Consider the following 20,512-nt stretch of genomic DNA (forward strand, 5'->3'; position numbering starts at 1 on the left):
CAAAAGTAAAAGGGGGACATAAATATGTTTATAAGGTTATATATTATGTGGGCAGAATATAAGGCTCAATGCTACATGTATCTCTTAAAGCTTTGGATGTAGACTCCTAAGGCCCCCTTTAGTGTTGCTAGTGTTATAGTTTTCAGCTACTAACTTCTGTTATGCAGAGAGTTATCACACCTTCTTTGATGCAATCCTTTAAAATCAGATTAATTCAAGATTCACTTTTAAGACTCTCAAGTTTCAGAATTATTTCATATAATAACGTCTTGCTTCTTCACTGCTTCTTGAGCTTCCTTCGTTTTGTCTTAAAGTCTACCTTTGTCTACCTCTACAATAGGTAGAAGAAAATCACTACTGTGACAACACAAAGAAAAGCAGCTGTTCTCAAGGATAGCATTGGGAGAAAATGAAGTAATTCTGTGGTAAACTATATTTCTGTGAAGATAAGTGATATACATGTATATTGTAGAGATTTCTTGTAATGTTCTATGAGAAGGAAACGAAATGCACTTGAGTGTGCAAGGGGTATGTATGCTTAGCTAGAACACACACACACGATCTCATAGTTGTCAAAATAAGATGTCTAATAGTTTATCAGCATCCATAATAATTTTTCTTTTTTTAACCTATTGGTTTTGTTACTAACATTTAACATTTATGTTAATTTAGACAAAATGTTCTAAAAACTTTTCCTATGTAGTTCCAGTATCTTTTAATGAAATTCCTTTATTCATCATATCCCAGAACATCCCAGAAGACCAGGCCTCTGATTTAATCTATCTACTTTGCTGTGTGCTGCATGTGTTGATATAGTAAGATTGGACCACCCAGTTCTTATGTTAGGAGATTTGATGGCCACAGAAGTATAGTACAGTATAGTTGAGCTAAGCATAGCTGAACTTCATTTCAATTAGGAATCTCAATCTTATACGTTATCAACATTCTCTAACATTCTCTAAGGAAATGTTTCAAGCAAACAGACATAGAAAGGAGGAGAATTTTCTTCAAACATAGGAACTGATTGGACAATCTGTTTCCACCACTCCACAGGAAATACTGACAACTTCTTCAATATAGATTTGTTACTTGTATAAAAGGTCATGCAATATTTAATGCTAACAACAAAAAGTACATATTTCATAGGTGGTTTTTTTTGTTCACAAGCTTTCGAGGGAAGAGTAAGCTCCTGCCATGAAAAATATGAAATGGAAGCTGGCTTAAAACTGCTGGATGAGCTGAATTAACTGCTTGTTAACCCAGAGAAATGTATTATATTACTATCCAAAAGGCATCATTTACTAGAATTATACAGGTATTTTGAAAAGTATTCTTAAATAATTTTCATAATTCAAGAGATTAGTTCCACCTACAAAGTTTTAGTATCCTAAATTTAGGATTGTTTGAAAAATATAACAACCTCTGGGTTACAATATGATCCCTGTAGAGAGGCAGAGATGCTATGCCTACCACTGCTAGCTAAACTACTTACTTGCATTGATGACACAGGATTTTTCCCAGAGATCTAGAGACTGATCCTCTTCTAAAGTGGGAAATAAACAAGTAACCCAAATTATTGATCAATCAGTCTTCTGGATAGTCTTGCCAAGTGTGAGATTAAGATGTTTTTATATAAATTGGAAGATTGGAAAGACGCTGATATAATAAATAACCAATAACATCTTGGTTTAGAAAGGCTCAAATCATCCTTGACTGCTGCAGGTTCTATTTTATCTTGCCTGCTAATGCATAAGCATCATTATAAAATATATGTACATAGTAACATTCCTATTCCTTTTACTTATAAATAATAAGCAAGCTATGGAAAAACTATCAATATAGAAAAGTCCCTAGTATACCAATTATATTTTAATAGAGATATAAGGGCGGGGGGGAATTATAGCAATGGTCTTTTCACATGAAGTTTCATGTCAAACATTAGCACTTCTTACTGACTCCAGAGATATAACAAGTTTTTGCTTATTGAAAAGGGGAAGTATTGTACTCTAGGGTCTCTTCATAACATTAACCAAAGCAGCGATACTTGAATTAATACTTGATTCGTGAAGTGTTGCTAAAAATCTTATTCATTCAGTCCACTTGACACTGACAGAGAAAACTGAACTTCTGTGTATGGATGGGCAAATGCGACTGTAAGTGTGAATCTGGCTATATATGAAACATTGATACTTTCAAAAGAGTTTTCCACAAAAGAGCTGCAATTCTGTATGAAGATGGGGGGGAAAATATCTTACTATGTTTAATAATGAAACAATGTTACAGAAAAGGATAAAAAAACAGAAGACTGACACATTTTATGAAACATTGTTTTAATCCCAATTTATTGTCATACATTTTTACAACCTAAAATAAAATAGGTATGGAGGATTAAAAAAAAAAAGCATGGAATGCATTACTCAAATATATTTCCAGGGGCATCATCCTTATTAAACTGATTCCAAATACAGATCAAGATCTATGTCCTTAGTATTAGGCTGTAAAAGTACAGTGACTGGTATCATTCATTCTTAAAACTGGGGGGGGGGGCGCATATAGAAATTCAGGAGGAAAAAGAAAGTACTAACTGAAGCCATTTTGAAAAATATGCAATATAATACAGTAAATACGTTATTTTGTTGGATTTCTGTACTGGCATTCTTCCAGAAGCTCAAGGCAATTGGATTGCACTCTTCTCTACGAACTGCTTAAACTTGACTTTGATATCAGGTAACATATAATGAACCATTCAAACCTATACATCTTTAACCCAGGCCTATAAAATCTGAAGCATGAAGAAAAGGCCAACCAGATTGCAACTGTTTTTGTCTGTTTGGTTGTAATGCTCCAGTCATCAGAAATCAGAGAATCAGCTTAATAAATACACTCAGCCGCTAGCAGATGCCCAACTAAAGATGACAAATCATTTTTAAAAAATCTAAGAAAGAGAATAACAAACACAGTACTGCCCGAGGAACTGTCTGTTTCATCCTTTTTGAGATGACATATCATTTTAAAAGACAATCGGAAACGGTAGCTTGCTTTCTGATCACTGACTGAAGAGTATTACATTAAAATGAGCAGAATGAGAACGGAGAGAAATGAATTGCTGGAGAGCAGACAGGATGAAAATCTCAGGAAACAAACCCAAGCAAAATCAATCTAGATATACGCTGTGCATTTTAAGCAGAAAGAGAGGCATTTTTGCTGAAAATGGTGATGGGCTTGATTGATTATGTCTATAGAACGTGGAGAAAACAAATGGCACACACAGCTTATTGCCCTGCACGATACAAAAGGAATCCCACTAACCTTTCTAAGGAAAATGCCTACATGCTTTGGCAGCATTTCTAAATGCTGATCAGGGTTGAAAAACTGCCAAAGGCTTGGGCATGGCTAGAACACAACCTTCCCAGATCAATCAGCCTTTCTAAACAGACTCCAGAGCTTTCCCATTGCCATTTCAATCCTTGCCTTGTGTGGGAAGAAGGGGGTGGGGGTGGGGGAAGAGAGGGATAACGCGAGCTCATACTTACATTGCTTCTGATGGCTCCCGAATCAGGCTATTTGTCTGTGCCTGCTGCAGAGACTGCGACCCTCCCATCCTCAGGGCGCCCTTGTGTTGGAGTTCCCAGCAAGTGTAGCCAGCCTCTGTGTAAATCCAGCACCAAAAAGCCCAGAGAGATCGGGATGGTAAACGCTGCAAATACTGCAGTGCAGATGAAAACAGCTGCTTGCATCAGGGGCAACAATCCAGAGACTTTAACAGCAGCTTCTCTCCTCTGAACTGTTGCCAGGTTCCTTCCTCAATCTCCCCACTCGTGGGGCCCCCTCCCTTTCTTTCCCTTCACTCAAATGAAAAATTGATTTCGAATAAATAAAATGTCCCGGCTATTGTCGCTATTGTGTCAGGCTACGTAACAGCCTGGGAGAATTGAAGCTAAGTCCTGGGTAAGTGCCTTGCAATGTCTGTTGGCTATTCCAAGTGGCTTTGGGGGAGGGAAAAAAAGAAAAAGAAAAATTAAGACCCTCCCTTTAAGCACACATTGTCAGCTACTGTGCATCCCTAAGAATCTCCAGGCAGGATCATTACATTGTGTTGACTCAGCTGATTTGAAATGCAAATAGATTTGCATGCCATATCTTGCATGTGCTCTTTATTTTGGGGGCAAGCACCACATCTACTTTAAAGCGGCAAACAATGCAGACCAAAGTATAGGATTTTTTAAAATACACATTGCTTTTCCCTCCCTTTTCTTCAAACAAAAGACCCCATCCCTCTCACAGAAATGGAATCTTCCACTGGAGAAGTAGGGGGAATGTCACAGAAGAGCTAAGATAAATAAGGCAACAGGGCACTGCTGTATATAGATATATTAGTAAACATATTTCCTTAAAGGCAAGATGACAGGACAAAGCAGGATGAAGAAAAGGTAGTGACAAAGACATTTTGGGGGTAAATTCAGCCAATGTACCAATTAGTGTATTAGCTGGACAGTCAAGAGGTTGGGATGCTTGAGGGTATTAAGAAAATAGCTCCACTTCCTGAAGAATGAAATTCTTTGGTGATTGTTCCTATGTATAACTGAATATTTTTATTACAGGTCACAGATCCACCAACCACAGCAAATATGAACAAACTATACAGGTAGTCCTCAATTTACAACAACTGGCGTCAAGCTAGTCAGTTATTAAGTGACTTTATTATTATTATTATTATTTGCATCCAAATTTACAAGCTCTTTTGCTTTGATTCTTAAGCAATTCATTGAAAAGAATTGCTAATTCAAGTGATTGTTAAGGGGAATCACATAGTTGTTAAACTAATCTGGCTTCCCCCACTGACTTATTGGAAACTATTTGGTAAGGTCGCAAATGGTGATCACATGGTTTTGGATTGCTGCCACTGCTGTAAATACATTTCAATTGCCAAATGCCCAAAATTTGATCCTGTGATTTTGGATATGCTATGATAATTGTAAGTGCAAGTCACTTTTTTCAGGGCTGTTGTAACTTCGAATAGCAGTTAAACAAATGGGTATAAGTTGATGACTATCTGTACTATGTTGTGGAACTGTCTTTGTGGCTGGGAATAGAAAATACAGCCCTATAGATTTGTCTAAAGGCCCTATAAATGCAATTGATTTTCTGATACTACGTTGAAGAGATTAGATACACTGTGCAGCCGCTGTTCTAAAATGCAGATCAAGGTCAGTGGATCTAGGAACAATTCCTGAGGACCATTATTCTCAAGGTCTACCATGTGCTATCAAGACAAGTTAAGATATCTCAGCCCAAAGGAGGAGTTAGTTACACACAGTAGTTTTGCAATAGAACCATAGATGTCAACTAGGGCTTCATATTCTTCCCAATTGGCAAAACAGAATTCTTAACTTTTAAATAACTTTAAAATAGAAGTTTGGCTTTCAGATTTTTCCTCTGTTCATTCTTTAGGATGCTGCTGGGACCAAAGCATTCTTTGGGAATGAAAACAGAAAGGACAAGGCAGGGCAGAAGAAAATCAGAGCTCAGTCATCTGTTAGCCATCCAGTTCTCTCACACACTGAAACTGGAAAATTGTTAGATCAAGTGGTGATAGAAGACAGCTGAAGGCTCATGATATTTTGTTACAATATATTTATAACAATATAAGGCATTTCAAAGATTCCCAAATCATAGTAGCATTAATGTAAATAAATCTGCCAATATTGATTTCATAGCAGCAACACAAATATTGTCCACTGTGTGATGTTCATACATCTATTCAACAGCTACATGAAACTACTGAGTGAGGTCACTTGGTTGTTCAGGGTTCATATTTTTCAATGCCAGCTGATAAAGCCATTGAAATTTTGTCCCAGGTCCTGAAAGCTGTGTGGGCCTGCATGGTTTCTTTTTCTGGGTATATTTATATATATTTATAGTCTATATGGCATATGGTCTTGATATTTAAGGGGATGCCTAGCTCCTGAGGTGTCTCTGCCTGCTCAATAAGCACATCTATATACTACTAAAACTCATGATATTTAACTGGGCAAAATGCTGCATCGTAGGAAAACAATTTTTGAATTAAAGTATCTCAAATAGACTAATTTACAGAATTTGTCCAAAAGGGAGATTTCTGGTGCTCTCTGCCAGATTCCCATGAGGAAACTCATTGAGGAAGCCATCAGGAAGTCAGAAATTGCTCCTGATCCCACTGCTATTTTGCTGACTCTTTCTCTGTTTAGGTAAGGAAACATCTGAAATGATGACCAAGCAGGGCAAAGGTTGCGTAGCATCAACTAAAAGTACATATAAAAAGAACTGTATGTAGATATTCAGACAGAATTGTTCATCTTTTTATGGTTTAAGGCAATGGGCCATTGTCACAAAGCAAATATACCCATAAAAGAAGTTTTTGTTTAAACTGTATGGGTTAGCAGCTGAAATATTTAAATTAATAAAGCACTGTTTCAGGAAAGACTTTATTCAATCTTGAGTTATGTTTCTTATTTCATGGAAGACAAATGTAATATTCTCTTTGGTATGGTGAAAGCTTTTAACAAAATAGGTACATGAATCAGACTGCATTAATGGTCTCCTAAGGACCTGAATATAAATCCATAAAATTGCTATGAAAATCGATGATGTCTTGTCAAAGTCCTGTTAGAATGTGCAACTGACCATCTGCTTCTGTTTCATCAAAGACATTTCTCAATTTGTGGAAAATCAACTAAATTACAAGTGCAAAATGGACACCAAATGTCAACTCAGATTTTATCATTTACATTTGTTGAGAAACTAATCATAAAACGTTACCAGTTACTTCAAACCCCAGACAAATTCAGCAGATTCAATATAGTCATATTTCACTGTCAAATGTTCATCTTTATACATGGCATCACATGATACTAGAAGGTATGGTGTATAAAATATTCCTTTTTCATCTGTTATATATGTTTTCAATGTGTAAATTTAGTTCAGAAACCAGGCAAATTGGCCATTGTTCAGATACAAGAAATAACAAGGAAATCCAATTTTAACTGATAGCTGAAACTTGATTTTCAGCTTCTATTTCTTCACTGATTCAGAGACTAAGTCTCTATCAACAATCCTTTGGAAATACCAAGATAATTCACTAGGCAACAACTTTTGTTATATCCAGCCATGATCAATGGTTTGGATACTATTAATATTTAATGATAAATTCTCTTTCCGTAGAGAAAAGGTGTGGTTTAAACCTTTTATCTTTAATACCAAATAACAATGGTGTCTATTTTCATTGTAACAAAGTTTTAAATATTTGAACACAGTGATCAGTGATCACAGTGAACAAACTTAGATGAAACAGTGGCAGACCTAATCCTAACCCAAACCTATGTGTTTTAAAGCAAACATATCTCATTCCTGTAAAAAAAAAAAGAAAAAAGGATACCTTCAAATTAAAAAGGACTGTTGTTGAGATCTACAGAATGGGACTTATAGAAAAGTATTAGAAACCTACCCTTCCTTTCCATAGTTATGCTCAATAGGATGATAAAATATATGATTTATCATGCCTCCAGATGGGGATTGCTAGATCAACTAATTAGAAAACTAATTATTAGAAAAATATCATTCCATCTTATCTTTTAAATGTATTTTAGTGTAAAAAGGACAGGAAAATCACAAACAGAGCCATGTACAAAGTACTGTAACTGAAGTAATAAGGTTACACTGTACACAAGCAAAAAAAAAACAACTCAAAATGAGACAAAAGGATATAGAAGCTTCCTATGGCTTGAGAGTAGCAATAAGATTTAAGATAAAACGTATGAAGAAGTCAATAATGGGTTACTGTAGCTATATGTGGTTAAGTATAATCTCTATCTCATTAGCTTCACTTTGATATTCAAAGCATATACAATATATGTTCAAAATATCAGATTTTTTTCTTTTTAGGTTATGAATAGAACAATGGGAAGCACGTAAGAGGAAAAGGTGAACCAGGAATTAAACATAAGCAAGTTTCCCCAAAGAGCTCTTGAATATAATACAGATTAACCTCCCCTAACCTGATACCCTTCAGAAGTATCCCATCTCACCTAGTCCAAAACATGCTAGTGGTTGAATGCTTTTCTTTTTTAAAAAAAATAAAATAAAATTGGTTTTCTATTAAATACATTTCTTAGTGCTTAATGAACATTGTGTTGTCTGGGTAATTATTGCTTGATCATTATAAATTTACATTCTTAATCTCCACCTCTTTTTTCCAGCCACTGGGAAAATAGATTCCATGTTAATCTTAATTCTCAAAGACCCAATATTTCAGAAGGGCACGAGAAAGAAACATTGACAATTAAAACCCACTCTTAGGTATCAAATGCCATGATTGTTGGCATTTCCCATGAATTTTTTTCCAGGAAAAGATGTTTCCTTTTTCAGACACAAGTTTATAGTTAGGAACTTATAATTAACATCTTTATTTAGTGATGAACAAGATAATTTGTACAAAATGAGATGATTTCCACAGAAGGACATCATGGCCTTTTTATTTCATGGCGTGAAACAAGGGCCATAATAGCTCAGGCTGTTAGAAGCCTGTTATTAGAACACAGCAGCCTGCAATTAGTGCAGGTTCAAGCCCGACCCAAGGTTGACTCAGCCTTCCATCCTTTATAAGGTAGGTAAAATGAGGACCCAGATTGTTGGGGGGGCAATAAGTTGACTTTGTAAATATACAAATAGAATGAGACTATTGCCTTATACACTGTAAGCCGCCCTGAGTCTTCGGAGAAGGGCGGGATATAAATGTAAATTAAAAAAAAAAAAAAGATATATCCAGATACATTGCCTAATTGTGCCTAATGCATGTATAGTGAAAAAGAAGCATGCATTATTGGTGCTTAAGTACAGGTAATCCTTGCCTTACAACCACAATTGAGCCAAAATTTATCTTGCTAAAGGAGATAGTTGTTGTGAATTTTGCCCCATTTTATAACCTTTCTTGCCAAAGTTGTTAAGTGAATCACTGTAATTGTTAAGTTAGTAACGTGGTTGTTAAGTGAATCTGGCTTCCCTATTGACTTTTCTTGTCAAAAAAAAAATCACAAAAGGTGATCACATGACCCTGGGACACTGCAACTGTCTTAAATATGATTCAGTTGCTAATGTTTAATCACGTGGCCCTGGGGATACTGCAATGGTTGTAAGTGTGGAAAAAAAGTCATAAATCACTTTTTTTCAGTTTCACTGTAACTACAAATGGTCATTAAATGGTTATTAAACGAATTGTTATAAGTCAAGGATTACCTGTATATAGGTTCTAGAGCAGGGGTGTCAAACTCAAGGCCCGCGGGCTGGATCCAGCCTACGGGGTGCTTACATCTGGCGTGCGAGGCTACCCTGGAAACAGCAAAGGACCGTGGTGCCTCTGCTAGCGAAAAGGAGCTCAGGAAAGCCACAAGGCCTTCCCGAACTTAGTTTTCGCTGGCAGAGAGTTGCAGGAGTCTGTTGCAGCTGAAAATGGAGCTCGGGAGCCCGTTTTCTCTGGCAAAGCGCTCAGGCCGCCACAGGCGCCCCCGACATGGGTGACATTGAGCTGGCCACGCCCACTCTGCCCCCCCTCCCGAGATCAAACACAACCCTGATGCAGTCCTCAATGAAATTGAGTTTGACACCCTTGTTCTAAAGCCATGTTTAACTTAAAGATCAGTTGGAGGTTTGCCCATCGACCCTTAAGAAAATGATGATTGCATTGGATTATACAGAGCAATTTCTATCTGTAGAACCACTTTTAATTCTGAGATGATACTCTTCAAGGGAAGGATTCTGTGTGAGTGATTAGAAGAATGATAAATTAATATCCATTTCTGGACTTACTGATGAATTTTTTGTTGTTGTTTTAAAGTCAACACAGAATTCTTATTTCATACTGCAATGGTGCACCTAAAGTCATATAACTAAAGCAGACTACTTGCACCATAAACCATATATATACACTGGGAGGCCCTTTTTCTGCACTGTCTCTTGCTACTCTGGTATGTATTCCTGCCTCCTGGGAATCTGTACAATCTGAATCCATCACAGAACTGGAGAAAATCAAATACATAGAATTGCAAACAGAAGTAGAAAAACTATGGCAAAAGAAACCAGAGATACTACTAATAGTGATAGGTGCCTTCGCAATCCTGAAACATCTGGAACATCATCGGCATTGACAAAATCACTTCAACTGAATTCAATTGAAAAGGCAGTTTCACTTGGAACATCTTAACTCCATCACCATCATCATTTTTCTATTCCAGTTCCTTGGGAAAAATTCAGTAAGTGTATACAGATGCCAAATCCGGTCTAAACATATAGCTGACTATTTGACCCATCCTAATAATAATAATATCCAACCTTTACAACTTAGTGGTACGTTTTGTTTATTTATGGATTAAATACCCATCACAAATAATGCTAAATCAAAATTTAGCAACCCTAGTAATTGGAAATGGCTTCATTTAACACTAAGCAATCATGGGTGGCTTTATATATCATGCCAAATTTTTTAAAAAGTAAATTTCATAATAGTTGAGCACAATGTGCAAACCAAGCCATACTCCTCTATACACAACTTTGCAATTTATATCAAGAGACTCAGACCTCCGAAATATCAATTTAAAAAGGGCTCATGTGATCAGGCTGAAATAGTTTCCTGCCACCCATTGTTGATACACTTACAATGGGTGAATTTCCTTCTTACAATTCTTTCTACCTATGTTATTTGAATCAACTTTGATTATTAGAGCCCAAGGGCACATAAAAACAAAGAAAGCACAACTCTTGCAAAATCAGAAAGACTTTTATTTATACTGCAGTAAAAGATAACGCTAGGATTTAATTATTCAATCGATGTAATTCTGTACTTATGAAGTGGTATCTACATATAAGTGTATCAAGCTCTCAGAAAAGATTGTCTACTCAATATACTGCGATTCACATTTTATATTTCAATATTCTTCGATTCGCACATCCCCAGAGTTATGCATCAACCCCCAGAATTCCCAATAATTGCAGTGCTGGTTTGGAAAAATAGGGGTTAAAATGAACATATCTGAGGGCTTTCCAGGTTGAAGCAAGCCATTAGTAACATTTTAAATAATAATAAAAAAGCATCCTGAACAGACACAAAACAGCTTAATATTCATCACTATATAAATGGAATTGCTTCTTCTGATTCGCCTTGAAAGTGCATTGCTTAAAATGTAACAACCAATTGTGATAAGGATCTTCTTTGTATAATATAAATGGTTTGGAAAAGGTTACCCTTTTCACATAGGAAACTTTCAGAGCTCTAAATGTAAAACATATAGCTGGTATGTGATTCATATTGCTTATTTGGCACACATTCACATTTTTCTTGGAACTCTAGAACATTTTTCAGGACAAGCTTGATCACAATGGCAAACGGTCATTAAATAATAATGTATTTGCTTTTCCTGAGAATGTACAAGAATACGTGTTATTGGATACTTTTGCCCTACAGAAAAGTCCCTCTAGGAATATTGAAATTCTTGCCTATTTTCTCTCATGCACATAGACAGAATTTTGTTATTATTGCTAGAAATTTAGCTCCAGGAAGAGTAGAAAACATAACTTTCTTCATTCAATGGTGCACTTCCACTGATACATGTTTATTTTCCACTGAAACCTAAATCAGCTTGCTTTGCAACACATATATTTCACAGAGGGTAAAAGAACCAAGGGCCTGCTGTTCAATACATATTAATACAGCTGACAATGTATCCCTTGTACAGAAACCATAGAAATATCTTGGTCCTCCATGCAATTATGCAGGTGGATGCAGACAAATTTGGGAGACAAGCTGTTTAAATAGTCTGAAAAACTCTGCCTTTGCTTGCAAAGAAATGAAAGTTAAGCCTCTTTTAGCATAAGCCTTTGCTTATCAGCAACTGAAAGTTGCAAAGTCAGTGTAAAAATGCCTCAAGGGACTTCATGAACTTGAAAAAAATATGTAGAGTCCATCTGCTGGTACATTGCAATATTTCTTACTGTTGGGTGATTTACTTCTCATCTTGTTCTACACCTCAGATAATCAAACATAAAAAAGAATGGGATTTTCTTGATTATTAAAAAGCCACATCACTTTGAAGGTCTAGGTGGATCTTAGCATTCCACTTTCACCTCTTTCTCCATTATTTTTTCTTTAGCATCTCAAGATGTTTTAAATAATTGCTTATCTGTTTCTCTGAGCTCTTTACCTTAGTCAGATTTTCAAAGTCCAGATGCTCTTTAAAGCACTCTTTGTGATCAATCTGATCTCAGTTATAGCTTCATCAATCCATGTGCCTGTGCAAATATCCAAACAAACTGCTTGCTTTGCTAGTAAATCACTGATAACTACTGATAACAAGTTTATATTCTGATGAGAAATAATTGTCACTGGAGAAAGAAGGATGGCAGAGATGTAAGATGGCAAAGGAGGGCGCCCTTGGAAATACCCAGGAGAACTCTAGGAAGAAGCAGCTTAGAAATGGAGATGATGCTTGACAGCTAAAATTAATAAATAAAGACTTACAACAGCTCTAATAGCAGTTGAGAATGGAGTTTTTATTTTAATTCAAAAGAAAATAGTTGTGATCCTAGAATGGATTGTGCAGCCTTTTCACTACCAAAGGCTCCATCATTGGCTATATCTTCAGAGAATATGTATATGTGGTGCCCAGTCGTCAAAGATATTGCTGTTGTTTTATTTGATTGTCAGCTGTATGCTCCTTGTTAGGATTAATTATTTAAAATCCCTACTTGAAACAAACAGCCTACTGGGACTTGAATCATAGACTGTCCTATTTCTTCCTGGGCTCTAAGATGTTAGCAAAATTGATAGCTGAACTACCGTGCCTGCAAACATAAGAATCTATTTACAAATTGATTCTTTACACAATATTCTAACAAATTAGAATATTGTGTAAAGACAAAGAATTTTGATTATTTGTATTCAGCATTTAAGTATTTTATTATTGTATTTTCTTTTTATATACTTAAAACTTTGAAATAGATCTTGTATTTTACCTTTATTGCTAAAGGCTTAATTGTTAGTGAACAGCCCAAAGTCTATTAAGTGTTTAAGGGAAGTATCTGAAGGAAAGTACTATAGATGAAGAGGACTGGTGGGGGACTTACATTATTTATTGCAGACAAGTCTTGCTAGAGTTGGATAACAGATGAGAGAAGATCAAAAGTTTTACTTGTCAAAGGGTCTCATCAACTAGATCAAAGCCATCTGACTGAACCAGAGAAAAGAGAAATCTTGTCATTAATATCTATAAGCCCTTCCTTAACTGTAGAACTAGGAAGAGTAGGCAGAGATAGGATTAGAACAAAGTACACATATGCCAAAATTAGATAATAATTTGCATCTATTCATGCTTATATTTAACTAGGGATGAAAAATGGGGGTTCATAAAAATGCTCACTGTACTTTTGAAGCCCTGTCTTACCAGCAAAGGAGACAAATAGTTTTGCATTGGCATAAACAGCAATCAAAAGCTATAAATCACAAGATTTAGCTGGAAATGAAACTGCTTTTTCTATTAGTTATTAATATAAAATGGACAAAAAAATAGAATGATGCTTTTGCATTATTTCAATCAAATCCTTTGAATCCTTAAGTATATCCAATAACACACTTAAAACATTTATTTTGTATTGTTCTCATCTGTTATTCATTAATACTTGCCTTGTTCAGACTTTCCCAACATTTCATCCTTCCAACGTGATGAGACTATATTCTGATAATTAAAATCCCAATGAACGTAGAGAATATAACATTGAAAAATTCATCTTAACTTTTTTCTAATTTCTTTTAAGAAGCATTCTTAATGCTGTTGTTACCAGTACTGCATAAATTTAGTTTGAAACAAATTCTTCTGAATTTTATTAGAAGCCTTGACCACCTTGAAACTTTAGATAATTCATCCATTGATAAAGGATTTTTTCAGTCTCAATATCCTCCGATAGGTCAGGTTTATTTAGAATGTACAAATACAGGTAGAAATAGCAAATCATGATTTTAAAACACAGTACTTCATAACACAATAAGCCAATACAGAGAATTTCTTTAAACCTAAGGCTGGAACTATCTATGAAAACATGGATGTTAAATTCTACCATTTGCTCACTCTAGCTTGAATGCATTGAATCATAAAGAAAAGAATAATACTGAACAATATTCTCAGAACAAAACAAACAGGGTGACAAAACAAACTGAGCTTATGGTTTTTCTAATCAATTCTCATTAAAACGCTACGCAGGCAATAAATTACAGAATTCCTGTAATGATATATGTTTTACTGCTCATGTGCAACGTTAGGCAAAATGCCAAGAAGAAACTACTGATATGTTGGTTTTTCGGCTATGCATTTTGCAGGGACATGTTTCCTATAGTTTGCACCACATAAACAGACTTCTTATCCCTCGTCTCCCCGCTTTTATTTGCTGATGTGGAAGGAAAGACAACATATCACTTGTCGTACAACTTCTTCTTCTGTTAATCGATGCGTGTTAAATGAATATATTTCTTCAGGATTCAGGACAGTTGCCCTAAGCTGCTAACTTGAACAATTGGGTGGAAGAAAACATGGTCCCCTGGGAAGGTGTGGCTCAATGAGCTCAATTCCATACCATGACCTTTTCATGAACAAGAATGTAAATGCATAAAGCCACATACAGCAGCTGCTCATTTATTTATTTTTTGCACCTGATACCTACTGTATGTGAGCATGTGTCTCATTTCACTGGGAAGGGAATGGGAAGGTTACATGCGAGGTAAAGTGGAACCATCTGATTTCAACAAATCGTGATTCATAGCAGGATTTAATAATTATATGGTTAATAAATTTGGTTAAGACTCTCATTCAAATGAATTGAATGATCACTTCTAATCTAATGAGCTACAATACAAAGAACACATATACACTGGCAATATCTGTTCTTCAATCTGCCTTTGCTAAGAGATTTGATGAGGTTGGAAGTCCTCTGAAATGAATTCAGATTTCAGATAATCTACAATCCTGTGAAAAACCATTAATCCACTTTCAAATTTTTGGGAAAGTTTGCATGTCTCTTCCCAAAGGTGGGACATACATACATGCGTGCATATATACATACATATGGTACATACACAAAAAATTCCCAAAAGATGGCAAAAACTCTTTCTTAAGATTATATTGTGGCCATATTCCCACTAAATAAAAATGTTTTAGCTTGCCAAGTTATTACTTTTAATATATATAGCAGCATATTAGCACAAATATATGCAGTATTTTTCTGAGCATATTAAAAGGACATATTTTGTTTTTAAAATGAAACCTTCAGTTTCAGAATGTTGCTAAATAATACATTCTCCATACTACAACAACCAAGTATTATAAAATCAATACCAAACTACAATACTTGTACATTCAAATCAGATATCATAAATTATGTATGCAATCTATGGACTACAAATGAGATACACCCTATGACCTTCAGCTTTTTTTTTAATTCTTATTGTTAAAAGGAAATAATATTATGAATGTGCTAGTACATTATAGTACCTCCCAATTTTGGGATGTAAAACAGTCATATCTTGCCCTGAAAAGCAGTAGTAGAGTATCTGGTTGAAACAGAACAATATAAAACTGGGCATAGGGTAAACTCGTGGCATTTTGCCAAAATAAGCCCAAACTGACTAGTATTGTATTTTTTATAATGCTATGTGGAGGAACAGCTGGCAATCTAATCTACCCTTTATCTCCCTAAAAAGCATGATGTGAAACCTTGATTAACTAGAGCCATAAAGGGAAGTAGAAGGTTAGTGTTCACAGGTCATTTGTTGACGTCAATGGCATATGGACTTGTAATCTAAGAGGAGTATTATAGTAAAGAGTATGAATTAATGAATGAAATGTTTTTAAAAATAGATACGGTGTGCACTTGTGTAACAGAGAAAGGGAAGGGATGGAATAAATCTGAATTAATATGATATGATCTTGTCGAGTTGGTGAATACATTCATGGAAATCTAAAATTGAATGAAAAGGATAAAATGTCTTTCAAAAAGGATAAGTAGTAATTGTGGGTGCTTATCAAATATCCCTAGCTCATAAGTTAGTCATAGCTGTATGTTACTGTAGCTGTATGAGAAATGGTGCTAATGAAAGAAGTAGGGATGTGTCAGGCCTGTCCCAGATTGACCATTTAGTAAAGATCTTTGACTCCATTTGTAGCAAAAGGTATACTTTTACTAAAGCCAAATGGTTACAGTGTAAGCAAAGGCAAATCTGAATATTTCCGTGTAAACCCAGCGCTTTTTCCTTCTCTGGGCCCTCTCCCCTTTGGACTTTCCATAAATGTCCAATGGTATTCAAACTAGGTGTTTTGGTAACAGTCCTAAAGTTCGGCGCCTTTTGGTTGGTGTTTGTATTCCGTCCTTATGCTTATGTCCTTGGATCTGCCAGCTCTGATTCGGGCAAGCACCTCTAGTTCCTCTCACTCTGTCATTCCCCCTCTCTGTATCCCCTTACTCCTCCCTCCCCCCTTTTGATAGGATCTGACAGGATGAGTTTTGGGGAATGAATGCAATGTGGAAATGGTTATTATTCTTTTATCTGACATGGATAGATAAGTTGATGGAAATGAGATGAAAGGATACTGAAACAGTGATTAGCCTCTTCAGAGACCAAAGATTGCTGAATATTTACTTAGAGGTTTGTTCAAATACATGTTTTAAATGTAAATTTGTTCATGTCTCTATCAGCATTTTTGGCTTACTGTTTGTAATCAAAGTTGAGAAAATTGTTGAAGAATATTAGAGACTACGAATGTGAGACAGATATTATTTGGTAGTGTCAAGAATGGATTATGGGAAAACAGACATGAACGAAAAGGAAAGAAATGAAAGAAAAAAGAGCAGAAATAGAATGACCAGAGGAAAGGAACATTTGCATCCTATATGAAAAAAATATTAGAAGATACAATTATCTCCCTATAAGATGAATAAAAATATAGAAAGATTATGTGAAAACCGCTTGCAATAAAGTAGAAAGAATTATGTTATAGAGTGCCAGAAAAATATGTGGGTTATGCTAATGGCATATTCTTGGGTCAGGGAAAAAAATGCTTCCAAGAATGTGGATGAATTATAGTATTTACTGTTTAGACAGAAAAAATAACTGTAAATCTTCAAGAGCTTAATGGGAAATAAATATTAAAATAAATGTTGTTTCAAGATTTATATAAATTCTTAGAGGATTCATATAATAATTTGTGTAAACACAACAGATGTATTTGGAATATATAGGGAGAAAATTAAATTTTCAAGTAAACCATTAGAATCTTTTTATAGAATAATTGAGCTGTTAAGATTTTAGCAAATCATTTTTATGGCATTCATGGGAAAATTATTATTTTATACTAACCTATTACTAATTAGTTTTCCAAAATATCTGAAAAGATGATTTGGATTACCTAAGGCCATTAAAGCATTTCTTCATTTTGGGTAGATTGTTTAAAAAATGAAAATATTTTTTAAAAACTAAATTAAAAGGACTGAATAAGCAGTTTCCAGAAGATGAAACAAAATTGAAATAATGCTGCTGAAATAATAGGATAGAACTGCAATAAGGGAATTATAGAAAGAATAATTAAAGTTTTTTTATAGAAATGACAGTGATATAACAAAAATTGAAACAAAAATTAATGCTGACGGTTGCTAATGTTCCAGACTGCACAATAAAAATCAAGAAAAAAATATCATGAAAAATGATTAAGACTTGAAAATACTGGTAATAATGAAGACGTTTAGTAAATGAGATTAAGTCAAGAGTGATTAAAAAGTGAATAAAAATATAAAAAAATAACTGAATAAAAAGTGAATAAAAGTACAACATATTTTAATATGGTTCTGTAACAGAGAAAACGAATGTAGATCATCAATTTTCAAAACAAATCTATCTATCTATCTATCTATCTATCTATCTATCTATCTATCTATCTATCTATCTATCTATCTATCTATCTATCTATCAAAAGGAGGACTGTATGTATGTATGTAGGTAGGTATATACGATCCAGCAGAACTGTGGAACAGCTCAAGCAATTTCAACCAAACTTGATACACAGATGATTTACTCTCTGGAAACAAATACTGTTGGGGTAAGACACCCCTGGTGTGTGTGTGTGTGTGTGTGTGTGTGTGTGTGTGTGTGTGTGTGTGTGTGTGTTTGAGCATAACTTTGGAACGGCTCGAGCCATTTCAACCAAACTTGATACACAGATGATTTACTCTCTGGAAACAAATACTGTGGGGGTAAGACACCCCTGGTGTGTGTGTGTCTGTGTGTCTGTGCGTGTGTCTGTGTGTGTTCCAGCATTACTCTGGAATGGCTCAAGCAATTTCAACCAAACTTGGTACAGCCGCTTTCGCTGGTAGAGAGTTGCAGGAAGCCGTCATAGCAGAAAACAGAGCTCGGGAGCTTGTTTTCACTGGCAGAGGCACCGTGGGCCGGTCCTTTGCTGTTTGTAGAGTGGCCCCGTGGGCCAGATCTAAGCACCTCGTGGGCCAGATCTGGCTCCCAGGCCTTGAGTTTGACAGCCCTGCTCTAATTTAATGACATCTTTCACTTGAAGACTTACTAAAAGAGACCAATTTTCACTTCTTACAATTCTTCTCTTTTTATAACACTACAGTACTTTCTCCAACAGCATGATGTATGTTTGCATGCAAAAAAGAAAATCCACAGCGATTTTATATCAAAATGCAAACCATCTGCTTGATTTGAACACATATAGAGTGGAAACCATTTTTTCCATCAAGTTTGGCAGGAAAGGGAAGACAGTTTCTTTGTGAAATTATTAAAATGCACCTTCAATTTCAGCCACTTGGTTGTAGCATAAGCTGATTAGTGTATTAATTACACTAAATAAAATATGTTGTTGCCATGCCATACATCACTTATAAAATAGCGATATCCTTAAAAAAGGCTCACATGGAGCTAGAATTTTCTTCTGCCCAATGGAATCAACATACCTCTTGGTTTCAGATATGCGTTTTCCAGTCTCTTGATCAGACTGCTTTGTCTCAGTAGGGAATTCAGGAGCCAATGATCCTAAGTCAGGAAGAGATGCAATTGTGCTATCAGTCCGCTGGCTATCACAAAGCTGGGAAGGACTGCAAAATAATGGACAGTTATAAAAAACTAATATTAGTAAAGCACAGGAACTGCACATATGTTTTAAACTCTATTTCAGAGACTAGATTAACTGCACATTTATCTCATGCTTGGCTCCTTGTGGGAAATCTAGTCTTCTACAGCCCACTTGAAATTAAACAGATGTAGACTTGACCTAGAAATTTCAGAACAGCTCAATGTATGAGATCATTTTTAAAAACCAAACTAGGAATCCAACTGTTTGACAATTGCACTCTAAATTTCTATTTCATTGTTTGAGTAAATCGAATCAATTTACAATAAAGCACAATTATAAAATCCGCATGCACATAAATGCTCATAATTAGCAACACACATACCCACACAAATATTCAGCATTACTAAGATGTGTAAAAGTATCAGAATGTTGAAACAGCAGAAATCCAACACCAAAAGGTTATGCCAATACATTTTTGAAAGATGTTTAAATGCAGGGTAGGGCTTTGCTGAATCTCACCAAGGAAAGAATAAGGACTGTATCAGTGGTACCTGCCAAACAAATACTCATTATGGATCTGTAAGAAAAAAGATTATCTAAAAATGATCTTCAAGCCTGGCAGAAGAAAAAACCCATTAGATATTGCTTTTTCTGATCATTTTTCCTTTTTCCTCTTTTTTTCCTCTAAAAAGATTGCCAACTTCCACAATTCTTTCCTAAAAGTGAACTCTAGCATTAGTTTAGCAATGTTTTTCATTATCCGAATTCTAGTTTCTAGCACTGTCCTCAACTTTTCAGTATACCAAGAATTTTAATTAGTTTTATGTATTTGGAAAGGGTGGTCCTTGGCAGTAATAATACTGATCATCTTAGGACAAGTCATTTTGGAGAGTGACTGCCAGAAATATCAACAGGAATAATCTCAGCCATCAACTGACATTAGAAAGCAAAAGTGTGCCAGGAAGACAATCATTCGATGAGCCTCTACATTTGCAAAGATTAGAAACTTTCCGCAACTCAAACAGAGATAACTCCTTTTCCACCAAAAATATTGAATTAGAGGGACATTATATAAAACAGGGCTCCCCAACCTTTCGGACCTAAATTCATAATTTTAAATCCCGCGGACCACTAATACGATTCGCCTAATGATTGGCTGGGTGGGCGTGGCTAAGTGGGCATGTGAATGGGTGGACATGGCCAACTTGGTGTCACTCATGTCGAGGGACACCTCTACCCACCCCTCCCCTCTCAGCCATTCCTCGCCTGTCCGCCAGCCTCCTTAGGGCCCCAACAGGAAGCAGTTGTTGGAGCTAAGCAGCCACCATGAGAAAAAATTGGCAAAGCAGCTCAGTTCA

At 35.6% G+C, this 20,512-nt stretch overlaps 1 protein-coding gene across 9 annotated transcripts in view; it reads right to left on the reverse strand.

Moving 5' to 3' along the window:
* Positions 1 to 20,512, reverse strand: part of TACC2 (transforming acidic coiled-coil containing protein 2) — a 184,259-nt gene that overhangs the window by 69,895 nt on the left and 93,852 nt on the right. For 6 of the 9 annotated variants that reach the window (XM_058187263.1, XM_058187268.1, XM_058187261.1 and 3 more), the window contains one exon: positions 19,036 to 19,176. The exons of 2 other annotated variants lie outside the window; for them this stretch is intronic. In XM_058187263.1, coding sequence (XP_058043246.1) covers positions 19,036 to 19,176 — 141 coding nt within the window. Of the gene's footprint in view, positions 1 to 3,533; positions 3,673 to 19,035; positions 19,177 to 20,512 lie in introns of those variants that run through there. One more of the 9 variants, XM_058187270.1, reaches the window with a different exon arrangement.

The sequence above is a fragment of the Ahaetulla prasina genome, chromosome 6, assembly GCF_028640845.1.
Source record: "Ahaetulla prasina isolate Xishuangbanna chromosome 6, ASM2864084v1, whole genome shotgun sequence".
Lineage (NCBI taxonomy): Eukaryota > Metazoa > Chordata > Lepidosauria > Squamata > Colubridae > Ahaetulla > Ahaetulla prasina.